Source organism: Oncorhynchus masou, chromosome 13, assembly GCF_036934945.1.
Source record: "Oncorhynchus masou masou isolate Uvic2021 chromosome 13, UVic_Omas_1.1, whole genome shotgun sequence".
Taxonomy (NCBI): domain Eukaryota; kingdom Metazoa; phylum Chordata; class Actinopteri; order Salmoniformes; family Salmonidae; genus Oncorhynchus; species Oncorhynchus masou.
Window position 1 is genome coordinate 69,435,546 of NC_088224.1, and position 24,315 is coordinate 69,459,860.

Here is a 24,315-nt window from a genome sequence, read left to right on the forward strand (position 1 = left end):
TAGTCCAAATGCTGTATTACAACAGTTGAATCCTCTGTAAAGTTAGTCTAGTGGGCATCAGGACTGGGGTCAATATCATATCAAGTCATTAGAAAGATGTACAGAGCCTTCAGAAAGTATTCATACCCCTTGACTTATTCCACATTTTGTTGTTTTACAACCTGAATTTAAAATGGATTAAGTTGAGATTTTGTCACACACACAATACCCCATAATGTCAAAGTGGAATTGTGTTTTTAGACATTTGTATTAGTTCATTAAAAATAAACGAAATGCGAAATGTTTTCAGTCAATAAGTATTCAACCCTTTTGTTATGGCCTAAATAAGTTCAGGGGTAAAATTAAGTTAAGTTGCGAAACCTCACTCTGTGCAATAAGAGTGTTTAACATTATTTTTTGTAATGACTACATCATCTCTATACCCACACATACAATTGACTATAAGGTCCCTCAGTCGAGCAGTGAATTTCAAACACAGATTCAACCACAAAGACCATGGAGGTTTTCCAATGCCGCGCAAAGAAGGGCACCTATTAATAAAAAAAAAATTTAAAAAGCAGACATTGAATATCACTTTGAGCATGGTGAAGTTATTAATTACACTTTGAGGATGTATCAATACACCCAGTCACTGCAAAGATACAGGCATCCTTCCTAACTCAGTTGCCGGAGAGGAAGGAAACTACTCAGAGATTTCACCATGGTGACTTTAAAACAGTTGCAGAATTGAATGGCTCTGTAATAGGAGAAAACTGAAGCTGGATCAACAGCATTGTAGTTAATCCATTGTAGTAATACTACAAAACATTTAGTAAAGAAATTAACTTTATGTCCTGAAATGCAAAGCGTTTTGTTTGGGACTCTAACCAGAATAGAAAGAGTAGTGGGAGGCACCGGTGCACAACTGAGTAATAGGACAAGTACATTAGTGTCTTGTTTGAGAAACAGACGCCTCACAAGTTCTCAACTGGCAGCTTCATTAAATAGTACCCGCAAAACACCAGTCTCAACGTCAGCAGTGAAGAGGCAACTCCGGGATGCTGGCCTGTTCTGATCAATTTATGTTCTTTTTAGTGGACAAAAAATTAGCTTTTCTTTCAAAAACAAGGACATTTCTAAGTGACCCAAACGTTTGAATGGTAAAGTATTCAGACCCTTTGCTATGAGACTTGAAATTAAGCTCAGGTGCATCCTCTTTCCATTGATCATCCTTGATGTTTCTACAACTTGATAAGAGTCCCCCTGTGGTAAATTCAATTGATTGGACATGATTTGGTAAGGCACACACCTGTCTATATAAGGTCCCACAGTTGACAGTGCTTGTCAGAGCAGAAACCAGACCATGAGGTCAAAGGAATTGTCCACGGAGCTCCAAAACAGGATTGTGTCGATACACAGATCTGGGGAAGGGTACCCAAAAATGTTTCCAGCATTGAAGGTCCCCAAGAACAAAGTGGCCTCCTTCGTTCTTAAATGGAATAAGTTTGGAACCACCAAGACTCTTCCTAGAGCTGACCGCCTGGCCAAACTGAGCAATCGGGGGAGAAGGGCCTTGGTCGGGGAGATGACCAAGAACCCGATGGTCACTCTGACAGAGCTCCAGAGTTACCCTGTGGAGATGGGAGAACCTTCCAGAAGGACATCCATCTCTGCAGAACTCTACCAATCAGGCATTTATGGTAGAGTGGCCAGACGGAAGCCCCTCCTTAGTAAAAGGCACATGACAGCCCGCTTGGAGTTTGCCAAAAGGCACCTAAAGGACTCTCAGACCATGAGAAACAAGATTCTATGGTCTGCTGAAACCAAGATTGAACTCTTTGGCCTGAAAGCCAAGCGTCACGTCTGGCTGAAACCTGGCGCCGGTGAAGCATGGTGGTGGCAGTGATATTTTTGTTGCTCCAGTTTCAACTACCTGAGCCCTAGGACCATGCCCCAGGACTACCTGACATGATGACTCCTTGCTGTCCCCAGTCCACCTGACCGTGCTGCTGCTCCAGTTTCAACTGTTCTGCCTTATTATTATTCGACCACGCTGGTCATTTATGAACATTTGAACATCTTGGCCATGTTCTGTTATAATCTCCACCCGGCACAGCCAGAAGAGGACTGGCCACCCCACATAGCCTGGTTCCTCTCTAGGTTTCTTCCTAGGTTTTGGCCTTTCTAGGGAGTTTTTCCTAGCCACCGTGCTTCTACACCTGCATTGCTTGCTGTTTGGGGTTTTAGGCTGGGTTCCTGTACAGCACTTAGAGATATCAGCTGATGTACGAAGGGCTATATAAATAAATTTGATTTGATATTTGTGATATTTTCATTTTTTTTCCTTCTAAAAAGCTGTTTTTGCTTTGTCATCATGGGGTATTGTGTGTAGATTGATGAGGATAAATAATACATTTTAGAATAAGGCTGTATAAGGCTGTAACGTAATAAAGGAGAAAAATTCAAGGGTCTGAATACTTTCCAAATTTGATGTAAATTGACTTTAAAAATTTTTGCAAGACTTAAATGGCTGTCTAACAATGATCAACAACCAACTTGACAGAGTGAAAATTCTTCAAAAAAGGTTAATGTGCAAATATTGTACATTCCAGGTGTACAAAGCACTTTCCAAGAAACAATTGCATCTTTAATAGCTGCAAAAGGTGATTCTAACATGTATTGACTCAGGGGTGTGAATAACTTATGTAAATCTTCTGCATTTCATTTTCAATATATTTGCAAACATTTCAAAAAACATGTTTTCACTTTGTCATGATGGGGTATTGTATGTAAATGGGCGAGAACACAGGCTGTACCACAACAACATGTGTAATACGCCAAGGCGTATGAATACTTTCTGAAGGCACTGTATGTATTAATCACACATCATCCACATGGCCTCTGTCATGTGAATGGAACAGATAAACCTGGACTTCAAACACGATGGTATAAATTCTAATTCCAAGGATGTAAACGGCCAATCATTATCAGTGTGTATTTTGCAGTCCTCCCTAAACTGGCGGAATTGAAATGGAATTGACCCAACCTTGGCAGACGGTCTCTGCGTTCTCTCTGCTCTGTGAGGAGTGGAGGAGGTCTCTATAGCTGTGGTTGACTGACAGCATCACATGTAGTGGAAGTGTTGAGGCTTCATCAGCAACACAACTGTGTCAGACACCTGCAGGAGATTAAAGACACTGCCCTCCCTGACTGTCTCTCCCTCTTCACTCCATCTCTCCCTCTCCATCATTTGTTCTATTTTTTCCTATCGCTGCCTGTCATTGTTCATTCTCTGACTTTGAGGTTTTCCTCTGTCCCACCTGCTGTTGCTGTGTGTGTGACTGTGTGAGTGATTGTGTGAGTGATTGTGTGTGCGCGTGCGTGCGTTTACGAGCTTTCATGCCTACGTGTGTGCTTGCATATGTGTGTGTGGCATGTTCTCATGTTAACTGAGTGTTTGTATGAGTGAGAAAATAAGTGAGGGAGTGGTTGAATGAGTGAGGGAGTGATTGAATGAATGAGAAAAGGAGTGAGGGAGTGGTTGAATGAGTGAGGGAGTGATTGAATGAGTGAGAAAAGGAGTGATGGAGTGATTGAATGAGTGAGTGATATAGATGGAGGAAATGAAAAAGTGAGAAACAGAGTGAGTTGGGGCTGTCTCATCGGCAGTGCTTTTAATTGCAGTGACTGCAGTGCTCTCAGACAGCCGTACTAATATGATCAGAGAATGGATCGATCCCACTATGCTGTGCCATTTGTTTTTGGGAGCACCTGTAAACAAGCAGCAGCTGTATGTCTCTGTCTGTCTGCCTGCCTGCCTGCCTGCTCTGCGCTCTGCACTCTGCTCTGCTCTGCACTCTCTGCTCTGCACTCTGCTCTGCACTCTGCTCTGCACTCTGCTCTGCACTCTGCTCTGCACTCTGCTCTGCACTCTGCTCTGCTCTCTGTCTCCCTGCCTGCCTGCCTGTCTGCCTGCCTGCCTGCCGGTCTTCATGCCTGCCTGCCTGCCTGCCTGTCTTCCTGCCTGCCATCTGTCTTCATGCCTAGCTAAGGAAGTGGAGTCTTTACTCCGTGTCTGTCCCCAGTCCCACAACGCTCCCTATTCCAACCGCCTGGTATTTTTAACTTCTCTCTGTCTCCCACCTAGGCCTGTTTCTTACAATCGATCGCTCTCCTTCTCTGTCCTTAATTCCCTGATACTCCTATCCATTCATCACTCCTAGTGCCTTCCAAATCCTCTCCTTCCCTTTCCTTCATTCCTGATACTCCTATCCATTCATCACTCCTAGTGCCTTCCAAATCCTCTCCTTCCCTTTCCTTAATTCCTGATACTCCTATCCATTCATCACTCCTAGTGCCTTCCAAATCCTCTCCTTCCCTTTCCTTAATTCCTGATACTCCTATCCATTCATCACTCCTAGTGCCTTCCAAATCCTCTCCTTCCCATTCCTTCATTCCTGATACTCCTATCCATTCATCACTCCTAGTGCCTTCCAAATCCTCTCCTTCCCTTTCCTTAATTCCTGATACTCCTTCCATTCATCACTCCTAGTGCCTTCCAAATCCTCTCCTTCTCTGTCCTTAATTCCTGATACTCCTATCCATTCATCACTCCTAGTGCCTTCCAAATCCTCTCCTTCCCTTTCCTTCATTCCTGATACTCCTATCCATTCATCACTCCTAGTGCCTTCCAAATCCTCTCCTTCTCTGTCCTTAATTCCTGATACTCCTATCCATTCATCACTCCTAGTGCCTTCCAAATCCTCTCCTTCCCTTTCCTTCATTCCTGATACTCCTATCCATTCATAACTCCTAGTGCCTTCCAAATCCTCTCCTTCCCTTTCCTTCATTCCTGATACTCCTATCCATTCATCACTCCTAGTGCCTTCCAAATCCTCTCCTTCCCTTTCCTTCATTCCTGATACTCCTATCCATTCATCACTCCTAGTGCCTTCCAAATCCTCTCCTTCTCTGTCCTTAATTCCTGATACTCCTATCCATTCATCACTCCTAGTGCCTTCCAAATCCTCTCCTTCCCTTTCCTTCATTCCTGATACTCCTATCCATTCATCACTCCTAGTGCCTTCCAAATCCACTCCTTCTCTGTCCTTCATTCCTGATACTCCTATCCATTCATCACTCCTAGTGCCTTCCAAATCCTCTCCTTCTCTGTCCTTCATTCCTGATACTCCTATCCATTCATCACTCCGAGTGCCTTCCAAATCCTCTCCTTCCCTCCCCCTCGTTCTCTTTTTTTAATATATACAGTTCATTACCTCTCCCTATCCCACCCAAAATTGAATGGCAATGAGTTTTCTTCCTGCCCACTTCTATAGCTAACAACACTGGGAATTGCCAGGGACCTCGGGATACAGTATTATCACGATACTTAGGTGCCAATACGACATGTATTGTGATTCTCATGATTCTATGTATTGCGATTCAATGTTACTACAATTTGATTTTCCAAACATATTGCTCACTATATACTGAGTATACAAAATATTAAGAACACCTGCTCTTTTCATGACAGACTGACCAGGTGAATCCAGGTGAAAAGTGTGATCCATTATTAATGTCGCTTGTTAAATCCAGTTCAATCAGTGTAGATTAAAGGGAGGAGGGTTAAAGAAGGATTTTTAAGCCTTGAGACAATTGAGACATGGATTCTGTATGTGTGCCATTTAGAGGGTGAATGGGCAAGACATAAAATGTAAGTGCCTTGAATGAAGTATGGTAGTAGGTGCCAGGCGCACCGGTTTGTGGCAAAGCTGCTGGGTTTTCCCACACTCAACATTTTCCTGTGTGCATCTCTGTTATTATCTATGCACAGTCACTTTAATAACTCTACCTACATGTACATATTACCTCGACTAACCTTTGCCCCCGCACATGGACTCTGTACCGGTACTCCTTGTATATAGCCTCGCTATTGTTATTTTACTGCTGCTCTTTAATTATTAGTTACTTTTATTTCTTATTCTTATTTTTTGTCTTTTTTTTTTTTTTTACTGCGTTGTTGGTTAAGGGCTTGTAAGTAAGCATTTCACTGTAAGGTCTACATCTGTTGTATTCAGCGCATGTGACAAAATAAGATTTGATTGGATTTGAATGGTCCACCACCCAAAAAGCATCCTGCCAACTTGACACAACTGTGGGAAGCTTTGGAGTCGGCATGGGCCAGCATCCCTATGGAACGCTTGACACCTTGTGGAGTCCATGCCCCGATGAATTGAGGCTGTTCTGAGGGCAAAGGGGGGGGGGGGGGTGCAACTCAATATTAGAAGGCTGTTCCTAATGTTTTGTACACTCAGTGTATGTCTGCTGCAGAGAGCATGCGAGAGAGCGTGTGAGAGAGAGCGTGTGAGAGAGAGCGTGTGAGAGAGAGCGTGCGAGAGAGTGCATGCGAGAGAGAGCATGAGAAAATTTGTTTTTATGCCGAAAACATGTTGGCTCACTATTTAAAAAACAAGATACAGGATGAAAAATAACGGAGTTTTAGCGCAGGAACAACCAATTAGTGTAACATAGCAATTATTATTAATTTTCTTTATTATACGAATCGGTACTCGGAGTCAAAATGTCGCTATAGTATTTTCCAACATAATGTAACTGTATCAATGTTTTCCCCCATCATCAATAGCTAGCCATTCTCTCCTCTTTGTTTCTGCTTCTATCTATCAAATCAGAAACAATCTACTTGGGACTATCCAGATAGTGTTAGTGAATATCTATCATCCCTCTGTCCAGATGAATATCTTCCATCCCTCTGTCCAGATGAATATCTACCATCCCTCTGTCCAGATTAATATCTACCATCCCTCTGTCCAGATTAATATCTACCATCCCTCTGTCCAGATGAATATCTACCATCCCTCTGTCCAGATGAATATCTTCCATCCCTCTGTCCAGATGAATATCTACCATCCCTCTGTCCAGATGAATATCTATCATCCCTCTGTCCAGATGAATATCTATCACCCCTCTGTCCAGATGAATATCTATCACCCCTCTGTCCAGATGAATATCTACCATCCCTCTGTCCAGATGAATATCTACCATCCCTCTGTCCAGATGAATATCTACCATCCCTCTGTCCAGATGAATATCTACCATCCCTCTGTCCAGATGAATATCTACCATCCCTCTGTCCAGATGAATATCTACCATCCCTCTGTCCAGATGAATATCTACCATCCCTCTGTCCAGATGAATATCTACCATCCCTCTGTCCAGATGAATATCTACCATCCCTCTCTCTCTCTTCCTCTCCCTGTCACGCCATCTCCGCTTTATCTCTCCATCTCTTATTCATATGTCTGTGGCATGAAATGAGCTACATTACAAGTGTTTAAACATTGACATGAAAATGGCCCATTTGCTTAATCACAGCATAAATGTCCTTTGTGTAAATTGCATGTAAAACAAGAGGAACTGTAATCAAAACCAAAGATAATGCTTTCTCTCTTTATCCCTGCCCTTATACCCCATTTCCCTCAGCACTCTCTCCCACTCTCTCACTCCCTCTCTCACTCCCTCCCTCTCTCCCACACTCCTTCCCTCTCTCCCCACTCCCTCCCTCTCTCCCCACTCCCTCCAATCCCTCTCTCTCTCACCCGCTCTCTCCCCCACTCCCTCCCTCTCTCCCCCACTACCTCCCTCTCTCCCCCACTCCCTCCCTCTCTCCCCCACTCCCTCCCTCTCTCTCCCCCACTCTCTCCCCCACTCTCTCTCTCCCTCCCTCCCTCTCCCTCCCTCTCTCTCCCTCCCTCCCTCTCTCCCGCCCTCTCTCCCTCCCCCACTCCCTCCATCCCTCTCCCCCACTCCCTCCATCCCTCTCCCCCACTCCCTCCATCCCGCTCACCCCTGTCCCTAAGTCTCTGGCTTTCCTAAGCCCAGGCGGGAGCATCGTAAATGGCCTGTGAAATTAATAATATTAATAGTAATTGCATGTGTCCCTCTCCTTCCCTAAATAATTGAGGTATTTGCATCAGTGCCCAACATCGTGTGTGTGTGCCGGCTCAATCACGTGGAAAGGGTTTCAGCTCTATTCTAAAAGTGGGTGTGTGCTGTGTGTGCAGATTTGTGACTGTAGTTTAATGCTAGGCTTCTGAGGAGTACTCCATGTATGTGGTATAAAACTGACATAACATACTTTTGTATATATAGTGTATGTGGACACCCCTTCAAATTAGTGTATATCCGGCTATCAATATCGGAGGGGCATTGACTAAATACTGTAGAATAGAATACAGTATGTACATATGAGATGAGTAAAGCAGTATGTTAACATTATTTAAGTGACTAGTGTTCCATTATTAAAGTGGCCAGTGATTCCATGTCTATGTACATAGGGCAGCAGCCTCTAAGGTGCAGGGTTGAGTAGTCGGGTGGCAGCTGGCTAGTGATGGCTATTTAACAGTCTGATGGCCTTAAGATGGAAGCAGTTTTTTAGTCTCTCGGGGCCCAGCTTTGATGCACCTGTACTGAACTTGCCTTCTGGATGATCTTTTTGGCCTTCCTGTGACATCGGGTGCCCCCGGTGATGCGTTGGGAAGACCGTACTACCCTCTGGAGAGCCCTTCGGTTGCTGGAGGTACAGTAAGGTGGTGATACAGCTGTCATGACGTTGGCCTCTTTGGGTATAGCGAGCCCCGTCCCCCTCTCCCTGACTCCCCCTTTGCCTCCTTCAACTAGGTTGCTGTGGTCAGAGAGGTCGTAAATTCCTGAGAAGACCCTGCCGCATGGCCACACAGTATAGAGAGAGTAGATTTTCATGGAGAACAAAGGAAATCCTTCCACCTCACAGAACTTGAGGTACGAACAAATTTCATGTTCCAGAGAAAGTATAAAAGATCGGTGAAGAATCCAGCTACGAACTGGTCCGTTTGTCACAACTTGGGAAGCTCATGGGAGACGGTGTGGCCACATTACCATAACGCCGTTTATATAATAGCCTCAGATATGAGGATTACATCTAATTGTTGTATAAGATGAATGTGTGAGAATGATACTGTTTGTATAATTGTGTAATATGATTTTGGACTGTTTAATGAAGAAAAATACAATTTCCTTTTGATTTGAACTAAATCAGAGGACCGCCCCTGTGCCCAGTTAGGGTCAGGCCTCCTGAGACAACCCTTTTTCTGCCCTTTCTCAAAGTGCTTGTCTGGGATCAAGACGTCTGTGTCTGCGACGTGACTGGTTTTCCTTTTATAATCCGTGATTGTCTGTAGACCCTGCCAGTGGAAACATCTAGGAGCAACAACGGCTCAGCCGCGAAGTGGTAGGCCAAACAAGCTCACAGAACAGGACCGCTGAAGAAAAAATAATCTGTCCTCTGTTGCAACACTCACTACAGAGTTCCAAACTGCCTCTGGAAGCAACGTCAGCACAACAACTGTTCGTCTGGAGCTTCATGAAATGGAGTTTCATTGCCAAGCAGCTGCACACAAGCCTAAGATCACAATGTCGAGCGTCGGCTGGAGTTGTGTAAAGCTCGCCGTCATTGGACTCTGGTGCAGTGGAAATGCGTTCTCTGGAGTGATGACTCACGATTCACCATCTGGCGGTCTGACGGACAAATCTGGGTTTGTCGGATGCAAGGAGAACGCTACCTACACCGACTGCATAGTGCCAACTGTAACGTTTGGTGGAGGAGGAATAATGGTCCTTTGGCACTTTGTTCCAGTGAAGGGAAATCTTAACCCAAACTTTGTGGCTACAGTTTAGGAAAGGCCCTTTCCTGTTTAAGCATGACAATGCCCCCGTCCACAAAGCGAGGTCCATACAGAAATGGTTTGTAAAGTTCGTTGTGGAATAACTTGTTCTTTGGGATGAATTGGAATGCTGAATGCAAGACGGGTCTAATCGCCAACTAATGCTCTTGTGGCTGAATGGAAGCAAGTCCCAAAAGAAATGTTCCAACATCGACTGGAAAGCCTTCCCAGAAGAGTGGAGGCTGTTATAGCAGCACAAGGGGGACCAACTCCATCCTAATACCCATGATTTTAGAATGAGATGTTCAACGAGCACATACTTTTGGTCTTGTAGTGTATTAAATGATTCATCCTAACCCCGTCTTTGTCTCCCTCCAGTCCCTATAGACTCCACAGCAGGCATTAAGATGCTGTACGTGTTTGTTGATATCCAGATGGACAACGCACACTTTCTGGACACGGTCAAGTTCAACTTCCCCCCTGGACACTCTCTGGCACTCGTCAGCACTATCCAGTTTGTGGCTGCACTGCAGGTATGTGTGTGTGTGTTTGTGTGTGTGTGTGTGTGTACGTGCATCTTTGGTGTGTGGGGGACTGTATGTGTATCTAACCCTATGTGTACATGTACAGTTTAAACCTAGCCTACATGCTGCATACATAGAAGATCTCTGCTCCTGTGTGAGCCAACCTCCTGCCTGCCTCTCGAAGTTCAGTTCAAGTGTGGGTTTGAAAACCCAGCTGCAGTTATTTTGGACTTGAAAGAAGGAGTGAACTTGTGAAATCTCAGATCATGTATCTGCAGCTCATCTCAGGCCTTTACATAAGCAGTTATAGATCCACAGTAGAGCTAGCTACCTCCTCCGTCTCCTCTCTGCTGCCCTCCTCTCTGTCAGTGACCAACACTAGGACCATGCTAATGTAAACAGTGTTATTGATACATTCTGACATGCTGATGTGTGTGTCATGTTTTTGTTGTGTGTTGGGGCGGTTAGGGTGTGTGTGTGTCATTTAGTTTTTTGTTTGGGCAGTTGCTGTGAGTGTGTGTGTGTGCCTCTTGCTCACTCGCTCACAGCTCACGGTGTGTGTAGGTCATCCAAAATGTGGTAGGGAGTCATCAGGTCAGCGTCTATGTTCCCTGTTTACCTCCAACTGAAAAGAGCACATTACTGTCTGCTGCTTCTTTCTTGCCTAAATTGTTGGCACTCGCTCTCAGCGTCTTACTTTGTGTGAAAAGAGAAAAAGTAGATGTTATTTTATATCTATCAATGGTTGTTTGTCTCTTCCCCTCCCCCCAGGCGGTGAGTGCAGCTCTGAGGCCAGAGTATGAGGTGGTGGTTCCCCAGTGTCGTCCCCTGTCCCCTGGAGAGATCCTAGGGTGCACCTCCCCCCGCCTCGACCGAAAAGTCAACGCCATCGTGTGAGTGACTCAGCCTTTATCATTGTAAACCCATCCTATTCTCAGCCTCTGTCATACCTACCTTACACAGTCAGACCGTTTCTGTCATATAGTACCTTCCTACCCGACACTTCCCCTGACATTGTTAAACATACCTTCCCCATCCTCGCTCCCCGACTCTGTCATCTACCTGCTAGTGTTGCCACAATACCAGATGTTTTACTTCGATACCAGGTTTAGTATCATGATGCCGAAACGGTACTTAATACCAAAACAATACTAGATACCAAAACAATACCATTGCAAAGAAAAGAAAGCTGAAGTCACAGAATAAACACTGGGCTTTATTTATTTAAACATTAAACAATATGTTGAACAAATAAAATAACAGATAGAAATATCTTCTATTCTATGGTACATTTCTTTCTAAAATACTACACCAGATTCAGTAACAGACTAAAACCTTTATTGTTCATTATGCAAAACCACATCGGAGACTGTATAATTGTACAATTACATGTAAAATGTAATTTGATACATATCAGGGATAATTTGCTCATCTTTGGACATAAAATTGGATCAAATGACATTCATTAGACGTATGATTCATTATTCATTACAGCTAAATTGTGTAATGTATTGAATAAATAGTTTTAGTTCCAAAACGACATAGAAATGAACTTAAAGGTGTTTTTAAGGCCTCTACAATGCCTTCAGAAAGTATTCAGACCCCTTGACCTTTTCCACATTTTGTTACGTTACAGTTTTATTCTAAAATTGATCAATTGTTTTTTTTCCCCTCATTAATCTACAGGCAATAGCCAATAATGACAAAGCAAGAATGTAGAAATGTTTGCTAATTTATTACAAATAAAAAAAACTGAAAATATACATTTACATAAGTATTCAGACCCTTTCCTCAGTACTTTGTTGAAGCACCTTTGGCAGCGATTACAGCCTCGAATCTTCTTCGGTATGATGCTACAATCTTGGCACACCTGTATTTGGTGAGTTTCTCCCATTCTTCCCTGCAGATCCTCTCAAGCTCTGTCAGGTTGGATGGGGAGCGTTGCTGCACAGCTATTTTCAGGTCTCTCCAGAGATGTTTGATTGGTTTCAAGTTCGGGCTCTGGCTGGGCCACACAAGAACATTCAGAGACATTCAGAAGCCATTCCTGTTTGTCCTGGCTGTATGCTTAGGTTTGTTGTCCTGTTGGAAGGTGAACCTTCGCCCCAGTCTGAGGGCCTGAGCGTTCTGGAGCAGGTTTTCATCAAGGATCTCTCTATACTTTGCTCTGTTTATCTTTCCCTCGATCCTGACTAGTCTCCCAGTCCCTGCCTCTGAAAAACATCCACACAGCATGATGCTGCCACCACCATGCTTCACCGTAGGGATGGTGCCAGGTTTCCTCCAGAAGTGACACTTGGCATTCAGGCCAAAGAGTTCAATCTTGGTTTCATCAGACCAAAGAATCTTGTTTCTCATGGTCTGAGAGTCCTTTAGGTGCCTTTTAGCACACTCCAAGCGGGCTGTCATGTGCCTTTTACTGAGGAGTGGCTTCCGTCTGGCCACTCTACCATGATTGGTGGAGTTCTGCAGAGATGGTTGTCCTTCTGGAAGGTTCTCCCATCTCCACAGAGGAACTCTAGAGCTCTGTCAGATTGACCATCGGTGCTCAGTCACCTCCCTGACCACGGCCCTTCTACCCCGATTGCTCAGTTTGGACGGGCGGTCAGCTCTAGGAAGAGTCTTGGTGGTTCTAAACTTCTTCCATTTAAGAACGATGGAGGCCTCTGTGTTCTTGGGAACCTTCAGTGTTGCAGAAATGTTTTGGTACACTTCCCCAGATCTGTGCCTACACACAATCCTGTCTCAGACTTCTAATGACAATTCCTTCGACCTCATGGCTTGGTTTTTGCTCTGACGTGCACTTTCAACTGTGGGACCTTATATACAGGTGTGTACCTTAACTAGTAAATGTAACGAATTACAATTAGAAAGTCATCTTTGATTACAGAGTAGATGAGGGCCAGACCACTGAAACAACTAAGCAAAATGTGTTACAAAGCAGTGCAAGGGAGATTTAGTTCCAAAAGGACATACAAAAACAACATTTTTGCATTGTAACGTAGTCGTTATTATACTAAATTTGAATAATTTTTGAGGGACAATGGCATGAACATATATTCAGCATGACATCCATGTGAGCATTATAATATGATTACACAACCCAAAAGTCTCTTTCGAAATGCACTTGTAACTTGACAGCAATATTTTTAGACTACTTTGCATTTGTCTAGGCTTGCTACGAGCAGTAGCCACTAGCCAGCCAGCAGCCATGGGTGCAGCATTGCACCCTGGGAAGTGAAATGCACTCTGGGAATAGTAGTATTCTGTGTTAAATCCATTGCATTTCTACTGTGTGTGGACTTGCAATATACAGTGCCATTAGAAAGTATTCAGACTCCTTGACTTTTTCCACATTTTGGTACATTCCAACCTTATTCTAAAATTGATTAAATACAACAAAATCCTCCCCAATCTACTCACAATACCCCACAATGACAAAGAAAAAACAGGTTTTTATCAATTTTAGCACATTTCTAGAATAAACACTTAAATATCACATTTACATAAGTATTCAGACCCTTTGCTATGAGACTTAAAATTTAGTTCTGGTGCATTCCATTTTTCATCCTTGATGTTTCTACAACTTGATTGGAGTCCACCTGTGGTCAATTAAATTGATTTGACATGATTTGGAAAGGTACACACCTGTCTATATAAGTTCCCACAGTTGAAAGTGCATGTCAGAGCAAAAACCAAGTCATGAGGTCGAAGGAATTGTCTGTAGAGCTCCGAGACAGGATTGTGTCGATGCACAGTTTCTAAAAACCTGTTTTGGCTTTGTCATTATGGGGTGTTGTGTGTAGATTGATGAGGGGAGAAAAAGTAAGTCCTTTTAGAATAAGTCTGTAATTTGACAAAATGTGAAAAAAGTCCAGGAGTCTGAATACTTTCCGAATGCACGGTATGTTTGTGTTGGTGACACTTCGATATCTCGATAATTTGCAGCTGTTTAAGACGATCAACATTTGAATTAGATTGAGCAATACAAGCCCCACTCGTGGATATAACTCGTCTTTGACAGTATGGAGGACAATACCACAAGTTTAGAAGAGAGGAACTCTATCAATCATTTATTCTATTGGCTGGGAAACCACTATATGCAGCTGTTGCAAGAGCACACTTTTCACTGGCTGTCCACTGATCGCAAAACCAACGATTTATGGGCAATTTAAACTTCTTAAATTCAACCTTTATTGGGTTAAATACACATATACATTTGTGAACAGCCATCCACAACAACCACAATCTGTAATAGCTAAGAGAGCAGCAGTGTGATTCTTTTTTTTTCTTAGAGGGAGGATCAGCTTAATATTGCAGAAAGAATGTTGCTTCCAATGTAATTGTCTGCATCATTTCCAATCCCCCATATTTTTTGGGTAAATATATATATCCATACACGCATGCATATATATACACATATATACATACACATACCTATATAGACATAGATACTTTTTTAAAGAATACACCTTTATTATCATTCCCCGCAAACCCTTCTGCCGATCCCCCAATTGGAGTAAACTAATAAACACTTCTGCTTCTACCTTCAATCCACACATCTTATACACACTCTATAGACACAGTCTACTTTACAATAGTTATCTCTTGTTTGTTCTTAGTCCTTCCTCTATTTCTGATGTCCATCCAGTTTGATGATTTCTATTTGTAACTATGCTATTTTACAGAAGTTCCGAACCGATATACATTCTACAGATCCCGTATGCTTTACATTGTTTATCTTGTTATTAGTTCCACCCTTCAGCTCCATTCAACCCCTCCCATCTGTCTCTCAACATCATCCATTTCAGATTTCTACTTGCCATTTATTTTTCAACTGTGCTGTGATGCTTCACAAAAGAATTGGACCTTCCTATTCTCATAGCTTCTACAGATTGTAAATTAAAAATATTTTTTGTTTGCTAAAATAATTATTCTATTATTGATTGATTGACTGTGGCTTTTCAAATCACCCAGTATTGCTATCTGTAGTGTTAGTTCTAGGCAAATGTTGCAATTCTTCAGCCATTCCTGGACCTGTGACCAAAAACGAGCTACATATGGACAATACCAAAATAAATTATCTAATGACTCTGCCTCCTCACAGCAGAATCTGCAGAGCTGGGAAGATTGTATCCCCCATATATATAGCATTCTATTAGTTGCAAGAATTTTGTATAGTAATTTATATTGAAAAATTAGAAGTTTTGAATCCGGCGTTGTTTTGTGTATCAATTCATAAACCATGTGCCATGGAATGGGTACATCGGAAATCTCTTCCCAACTATTTTGCAATTTATATGGCACAGCTGTCAGTTTTTTGGTCCTTAAATGAATTGGTATATGTTTTTATTAATCACACTTTCATTTTTAACCATTTATGGTCTGTAATGCAGGACTGACAGACAAGTTCCTTACTTTTTCCCCCTTCTACTTGCCTCTTCCATTTTTGTGGTAATGCTGCAATTAATTGGTTGTAATTTTGGGTAGAGCAGACATTTCCATATGTCTGTGTTCGCTGCATGTGTGACTACTCCACCAGTCCTATTTCTGATATCATTCACAAAAATTATACAATTTTTAAGCAGTGTGATTCTTATCAATGCGCTGTGTAGATAGCGTATCAATAATTAGTGAATGTCCCGTATCGCCCGTAGGCTACACCACTGCTGTCATCCTTACCTCCAAGCATTTGTTCAAGTTGGATAATCTTTGGATGAAGACAACAGTCGCACCATTAGAAGACATTGCTTGGACTGTAGCCTACAAAATACTATTCCTGCTATTCTCCCGCGATCCATCAAACATATTTGATGTGTCATCATAGTGGTCTCGGACTTGTGGTCAAAGTCAGGCAGACCAATTGAAACTTGACCAATTTAAAATGCTGATTTGAATGTCATTGAGGTAACAGAACGGCGTCAAATGTGTTTTTTCTCGCAAACGTCCTTTTGGAATTTAAAAGTAATCCTAGAAGTAATCTTCTAGTTTTTCAAAAGTATCTGTAATCTGATTACAATATATGTGCTGGTTACGTAACAGAATAGTTGAATTTTTTTGTAATCCATTACTCCCTAATCCTGCATACGACCTGCTCATACACGCTAACAGGTTCAGGCGACAGCGAGGAGTGCGGCTCTGCATGTACTTACAGTGAGTACACACAGAAAACGTCCCCTGTGTATTGACATAGACACACAGTCGTATGTATTTCAAGATGGAGTAGGTTCCTAATAATACCCATGCTGTACTTATGATCCCCACACACCCTTCCCAGTGTATGGGATTAGAGTGGCCAGATAAAAAGAGGAGAGACAGCCAATACAGGAAAACAGCCTGGTCCCACAGGAGAGGAAAGCCTTGTGTCTGTGTCGGGGGGGTGTTTGTACTTCGTCCACTGATCTAAAGTGGAGTGTCTTTGATGTGTGTGTAGGGGCGGATGGGGGTGAGATGGGAGAAATAATTGATTACCTTGCCTGATAATTAGCTCCCTGAGTGTCTCTCTCTGGCGCACCCTCTCTCTCTCTGGCGCGCCCTCTCTCTCTCTGGAGCACCCTCTCTCTCTCTGGCGCACCCTCTCTCTCTGGCGCACCCTCTCTCTCTCTGGCGCACCCTCTCTCTCTCTGGCGCGCCCTCCCTCTCTCTGGCCGCCCTCCCTCTCTCTGGCCGCCCTCTCTCTCTCTGGCGCGCCCTCTCTCTCTCTCTGGCTCGCCCTCTCTCTCTCTCTGGCTCGCCCTCTCTCTCTCTCTGGCTCGCCCTCTCTCTCTCTCTGGCTCGCCCTCTCTCTCTCTCTGGCTCGCCCTCTCTCTCTCTCTGGCTCGCCCTCTCTCTCTCTCTGGCTCGCCCTCTCTCTCTCTCTGGCGCGCCCTCTCTCTCTGGCTCGCCCTCTCTCTCTCTCTGGCTCGCTCTCTCTCTCTCTGGCTCGCTCTCTCTCTCTCTGGCTCGCCCTCTCTCTCTGGCTCGCCCTCTCTCTCTCTGGCTCGCCCTCTCTCTCTCTCTGGCTCGCCCTCTCTCTCTCTCTGGCTCGCCCTCTCTCTCTCTCTGGCTCGCCCTCTCTCTCTCTCTCTGGCTCGCCCTCTCTCTCTCTCTAGCTCGCCCTCTCGCTCTCTCTGGCTCGCCCTCTCGCTCTCTCTGGCTCGCCCTCTCTCTCTCTGGCTCGCTCTCTCTCTCTCTCTGGCTCGCCCTCTCTCTCTCTCTGGCTCGCCCTCTCTCTCTCTCTGGCTCGCCCTCTTGCTCTCTCTGGCTCGCCCTCTCGCTCTCTCTGGCTCGCCCTCTCGCTCTCTCTGGCTCGCCCTCTCGCTCTCTCTGGCTCGCCCCCTCTCTCTCTCTGGCTCGCCCCTCTCTCTCTCTGGCTCGCCCTCTCTCTCTCTTTCTCTGGCTCTCCCTCTCTCTCTCTGGCGCGCCCTGTCTCTCGCTCTGGCTCGCCCTCTCTCGCTCTGGCTCGCCATCTCTCTCTCTCTGGCTCGCCCTCTCTCTCTCTCTGGCTCGCCCTCTCTCTCTGGCGCGCCCTCTCTCTCTCTCTGGCTCGCCCTCTCTCTCTCTCTGGCTCGCCCTCTCTCTCTCTCTGGCTCGCCCTCTCTCTCTCTCTGGCTCGCCCTCTCTCTCTCTCTCTGGCTCGCCCTCTCGCTCTCTCTGGCTAGCCCTCTCTCTCTCTGGCTCGCCCTCTCTCTCTCTGGCTCGCCCTCTCTCTCTCTGGCTCGCCCTCTCTCTCTCTGGCTCGCCCTCTCTCTCTCTCTCTGGCTCGCCTCTCTCTCTCTCTGGCTCGCCCTCTTGCTCTCTCTGGCTCGCCCTCTCGCTCTCTCTGGCTCGCCCCCTCTCTCTCTGGCTCGCCCCCTCTCTCTCTCTGGCTCGCCCTCTCTCTCTCTTTCTCTGGCTCTCTCTCTCTCTGGCGCGCCCTGTCTCTCGCTCTGGCTCGCCCTCTCTCGCTCTGGCTCGCCCTCTCTCCATCTCTCCCCTTCTCATTGCCCCTTTCTCTCTCTCCCTCCCCCTCCCTTTCCATCTCTTTCTCTCCTCTTGTCAGTGGCTCTGAGGGGCAGGTTACATCCAGCTCATACCTGTGTACAGAACAGTACAGACACTGGAAACGGTAAACCAGCAGGAGGCGTCGACAAATATAATAGTCAGTAATGATGGATAGAAATCAGGGCTGTTGAAGAATCATGGTCCATTACATTTCACTTCTTTCATTTTAATTTGCATATACCGGTAGATTTGTCATTTATGAATAGTCGGTTAGGACATCTACTTTGTGCATGACACAAGTCATTTTTCCAACAAACAACAACAAGTTTACAGACAGATTATTTCACTTATAATTCACAATTCCAGTGGGTCAGAAGTTTACATACACACATGACTGTTCCTTTAAAACAGCTTGGAAAATTCCAGAAAATGATGTCAGGGCTTTAGAAGATTCTGATAATTTGAGTCAATTGGAGGTGTACCTGTGGATGTATTTCAAGGCCTACCTTCAAACTCAGTGCATCTTTGCTTGACATATCTTTGCTTGACATCATGGGAAAATAAATCAGCCAAGACCTCAGAAAAAAATGGTAGACCTCCACAAGTCTGGTTCATCTTTGGGAGCAATTTCCAAACTCCTGAAGGTACCACGGTCATCTGTACAAACAATAGTACGCAAGTACAAACACCATAGGACCACGCAGCCATCATACTGCTCAGGAAGGAGACTCGTTCTGTCTCCTAGAGATGAGCGTACTTTGGTGCAAAAAGTGCAAATCAATCCCAAAACCGCAGCAAAAGACCTTGTGAAGATTCTGGAGGAAACAGGTACAAAAGTATCTATATCCACAGTAAAACGAGTCCTATATCGACATAACCTGAAAGGCCACTCAGCAAGGAAGAAGCCACTGCTCCAAAACTACCATAAAAAAGCCAGAATACAGTTTGCAACTGCACATGGAGACAAAGATTGTACTTTTTGGAGAAATGTCTTGTGGTCTGATGAAACAAAAATAGAACTGTTTGGTCATAATGACCATCGTTATGTTTGGAGGAAAAAGGGTGAGGCTGGCAAGCCAAAGAACACCATCCCAACCGTGAACCAAGGGGGTGGCAGCATCATGTTGTGTGGGTGCTTTGCTGCAGGAGGGACTGGTGCACTTCACAAAATAGATGGCATCATAAGGTAGGAGAATTATGTGGATATATTAAAGCAACATCTCAAGACATCTTGGCCGCAAATGGTTCTTCCAAATGGACAATTACCCCAAGCATGCTTCCAAAGTTGAAGCAAAATGGCTTAAGGACAACAAAGTCAAGGTATTGGAGTGGCCATCACAAAGCCCTGACCTCAATCCTATAGAAAATGTGTGGGCAGAACTGAAAAAGTGTGTGCGAGCAAGGAGGCCTACAAACCTGACTCGGTTACACCAGCTCTGTCAGGAGGAATGGGCCAAAATTCACCCAGCTTATTGTGGGAAGCTTGTGGAAGGCTACCCAAAACGTTTGACCCAAGTTAAACAATTTAAAGGCAATGCTACTGTTGGATTCAACATTTTGAACATTGAGATATTAAATAATGATAGAGAAGAAGCATAGAATATGAGAAGTGAAAGAGACTGGGTTTTATGTCAGAAGTTAATGGTTCTCTGAAGAAAGACAGATGGCTTTGGAATGTGTTCGGTCGGAGCAACGTGTTGATACAGGGGAGACAGGTGGACATCTTCGGATTAGGTGAAGGAGGGGTTGAGGTCAGGAGGTGAGGTCAGATCCCTGTAGGGAGTAATAAGGGTTTGGTATCATGTTCCTCTTTTCCTGTAGAACCATAAAACATAAGGTTTGGAGAGAAGGAGGAGTGTCTTAAGTGGCATATATATAACTGTGATGTGAGAAATGTTTTGCTGTCTGATTACAGCTGTACAGAACCATTGGGAGGAATTAAACTTGGTTAAAGCTTCTCTAGTGTCCGTGAGTTACTTACTCTGAAAAATAAGAACCTAACACTACCAAATACTTAATGAGTGTATGTAAACTTCTGACTCACTGGGATTGTGATGAAAGAAATAAAAGCTGAAATAAATAATTCTCTCTACTCTTATTCTGACATTTCACATTCTTAAAATAAAGTGGTGATCCTAACTGACCTAAAACAGGTAATTTTTACTAGGATTAATTGTCAGGAATTGTGAAAAACTGAGTTTAAATGCATTTGGCTAAAGTGTATGTAAACTTCCGACTTCAACTGTATATGATTCCAGTAATTAACTTCATGCGACGAGCAATCCGGATCCGGGATCCTATTTATAGCCTCAAGCTCATTAGCATAACGCAACGTTAACTATTCATGAAAATCGCAAATGAAATGAAATAAATATATTTGCTCTCAAGCTTAGACTTTTGTTAACAACACTGTCATCTCAGATTTTCAAAATATGCTTTTCAACCATAGCTAAGCAAGCATTTGTGTAAGAGTATTGATAGCTAGCATAGCTATAAGCCTAGAATTCAGCCAGCAACATTTTCACAAAAAGAAGAAAAGCATTCAAATAAAATCATTTACCTTTGAAGAACTTCAGATGTTTTCAATGAGGAGACTCTCAGTTAGATAGCAAATGTTTAGTTTTTCAAAAAATATTATTTGTGTAGGACAAATCACTCCGTTTTGTTCACGTTTGGCTACGAAAAAAACCTGTATCCAGTTATAGCCTCAAGCTCATTAGCATAAAGTAACGTTAACTATTTATGAAAATCGCAAATGAAATGAAATAAATGTGCTAGCTCTCAAGCTTAGCCTTTTCTTAACAACACTGTCACTCAGATTTTCAAAATATGCTTTTGAACCATAGCAAATCAAGCATTTGTGTAAGAGTATTGATAGCTAGCGTAGCATTTAGCGTAGCATTTAGCGGACAACATTTTCACAAAAACCAGAAAATCATTCAAATACAATCATTTACCTTTGAAGAACTTCGGATGTTTTCAATGAGGAGACTCTCAGTTACATAGCAAATGTTCAGTTTTTCCTGAAAGATTCTTTGTGTAGGAGAAATCGCTCTGTTTTGTACATCACTTTTGGCTACCAAAACAAACCGAAAATTCAGTCACCAAAACGCCACACTTTTTTCCAAATTAACTCCATAATATCGACTGAAACATGGCAAATGTTGTTTAGAATCAATCCTCAAGGTGTTTTTCACATATCTCTTCATTGATATATCGTTCGTGGAAGCCTGCTTTCTTCTCTGAATTCCATGGAAAAATACTTGCAGCTGAGGTTTGCGCACCAATTTCGACGCAGGACCCCGGGCGGAAACCTGGTAAATGTGGTCTCTTATGGTCAATCTTCCAATGATATGCCTACAAATACGTCACAATGCTGCTGACACCTTGGGGAAACGGCAGAAATTGTGGGCTCATTCCTGTCGCATTCACAGCCATATAAGGAGACATTGGAAAACAGCGCTTCAAAAATTTTGCTCATTTCCTGTTTGAAGTTTCATCTTGGTTTCGCCTGTAGCATCAGTTCTGTGGCACTCACAGATAATATCTTTGCAGTTTTGGAAACGTCAGTGTTTTCTTTCCAAAGCTGTCAATTATATGCATAGTCGAGCTTTTTGTGACAAAATATTGCGCTTAAAACGGGCATGTTTTTTTATCCAATAATGAAATAGCGCCCCCATAGCTTCAAGAGGTTTTAAGAGAAGTATGTTAAAATGCTTTAAAACAGAGCAGTTATACGAATATCTGTAGTATCAGAGGATCCCAGTTCTAATCCTCACTCCGAGCTCTCCTCTCTCAGACCCTGCTGCTAATGTCTGCAGACATTAAGAGCAGAATCAGAGTGTGCTGATGCATAATGCAGGACATACAGCACAGTGTTCACCATTATAGCACAGCAGCACTCAGCTCTTCTACAAAGGAAAATGCAATATGAATGATAGGATAACAAAGGCCCTCATGAGCACTATCCTCTTAAAACAGAGAAACACATACAGGGTGTGATGTTAAAAAGCAGGAGGCTCATTGTAGCCAGTGTGATTATAGGGACACGTTGGATATTATTGCAAAGCAAAGCGCCCGGCCCTCGGCACAATAGTCATCATTTGTTTTTTATTTGCTCCTCTGCTCCAAATTACCCCTCTTTTTACCCTGCTATACACACAGACACGCACACACACACACACACACAACACACACACACACACACACACACACACACACACACACACACACACATCCCCATGGATACAACACACACACACACACACACACACACATCCCCCATGGACACAATCTAGTCTCAGTGACTGGGTCTGTGCTTGTTTGTGATGTGTGGGTCAGCTGTTTGTTCACCCATACCCATCCGCAATTGCTAATAAAACATCTGCAACCGCCCAACTAAATGTGATTAACCTAACATTTCAGGCCTATGTTTTTTTTAAGCCTAATCTATGTTTCTGTTTATAATTGTGGACATTTTGGAAGGCTATTTGTTAGTCTGTAATTAGATACATGCTGCTTCTCTTGGCCTAGAAGACTAAATAAACCCTTGCTCACCAGAAAATGTCTTAAATCGATAGAATGAATGCTAGTTGACATCTGTCAAATTTTCTCTTTCATCTCTGTTTCTCTCGTGCAGCCAAACGTTTAGGGACTGGAGAAAAATGCAGTAATGCCAAAATTTCTAAATTACATCAGTTTGCCCGGTTTGAAGGGAATTAAATCCTGTGAAAATGACCCAACATGTTTCTGACAAGATTTCAGGTTGGTTTGCATGCACACTTTTGTGGTTGAAATTCAATCATCTGTTATGATGCTGACAAAGATAGTACCTCTACAGATGGTCCCTAACCTTAAATTCATTCTCTCAAGATGCTGTTCCTGAGTCACATTACATTTGGTGTATCATTTTCCTGCAATATCTGCTTAATTCTTCAGGAGTTAATATTATATTAGGCTATGTGAGAGGTTATAGACCAGGGATGGGAAAATGCCACCCCCCCCCCACCCCCCCATCTTTTGTAGGCCTGCGTGTCAAATTATTTGTTCAGTTGGAGGTTAGAAAAGTATAATACACAAGGTGCCATTTTTAAATGTGGTTAACATTTTAGCAGTTTGTATGTAGTTAGTCACTGTCAGTCACTCAATTAGCACATGCCAGCTGAACAGTATTGATTGGTAAATTATTCTAGCGGCCAGCTGTCTAAACTTAGTAATCGTGGTGGAATTACTGACCTTTAGTGGGCCCCTAATGATTTTTAGTCACTCTCATTAAAAACTGCAAACATTTCTCTCCACTCTATGGAAAAATGTGTAGAATTGCGGGAAATTTGCTGTTAAACTGCAACAACAACAAAAATATGCCACATGACAAAATGTATAGAATTGAAGTGAATTAACTCTTTCCACTGTCGAGGGGGCCCCCAAATGGCTAGAACCGGCTCTGACTGCATATGTGGGTATGGGTATAGATATGGGTATGGGTATAGATATGGATGTGGGTATAGATATGGATGTGGGTATGGAAATGGATGTGGATGTGGGGTATAGATATGGATGTGGGTATGGATATGGATGTGGGTATGGATATGGATGTGGGTATAGATATGGATGTGGGTATAGATATGGATGTGGGTATAGATATGGATGTGGGTATAGATATGGGTGTGGGTATAGATATGCATGTGGGTATGGATGTGGGGTATAGATATGGATGTGGGGTATAGATATGGATGTGGGGTATGGATATGGATGTGGGTATAGATATGCATGTGGGTATGGATGGATATGGATGTGGGTATGGATGGATATGGATGTGGGTATAGATATGCATGTGGGTATGGATGTGGGTATGGATGGATGTGGGTATGGATGTGGGTATGGATGGATGTGGGGTATAGATATGGATGGATGTGGGTATAGATATGGATGTGGGTATGGATATGGATGTGGGTATGGATATGGATATGGATGTGGGTATAGATATGGATGTGGGTATGGATATGGATGTGGATGTGGGTGTGGGTATGGATGTGGGTATAGATATGGATGTGGGTATAGATATGGATGTGGGTATAGATATGGATGTGGGTATGGATAAGGATGTGGGTATGGCTGTGGGTATAGATATG

General features: G+C 43.5%; 1 protein-coding gene across 2 annotated transcripts in view; it reads left to right on the forward strand.

Moving 5' to 3' along the window:
- LOC135552946 (2-(3-amino-3-carboxypropyl)histidine synthase subunit 1-like) overlaps positions 1–24,315 on the forward strand; it is a 103,203-nt gene that overhangs the window by 52,662 nt on the left and 26,226 nt on the right. For both annotated transcript variants that reach the window (XM_064984902.1, XM_064984901.1), the window contains exons 5-6: positions 10,077–10,231; positions 10,994–11,115. In XM_064984902.1, coding sequence (XP_064840974.1) covers positions 10,077–10,231; positions 10,994–11,115 — 277 coding nt within the window. The remainder of the gene's footprint in view (positions 1–10,076; positions 10,232–10,993; positions 11,116–24,315) is intronic.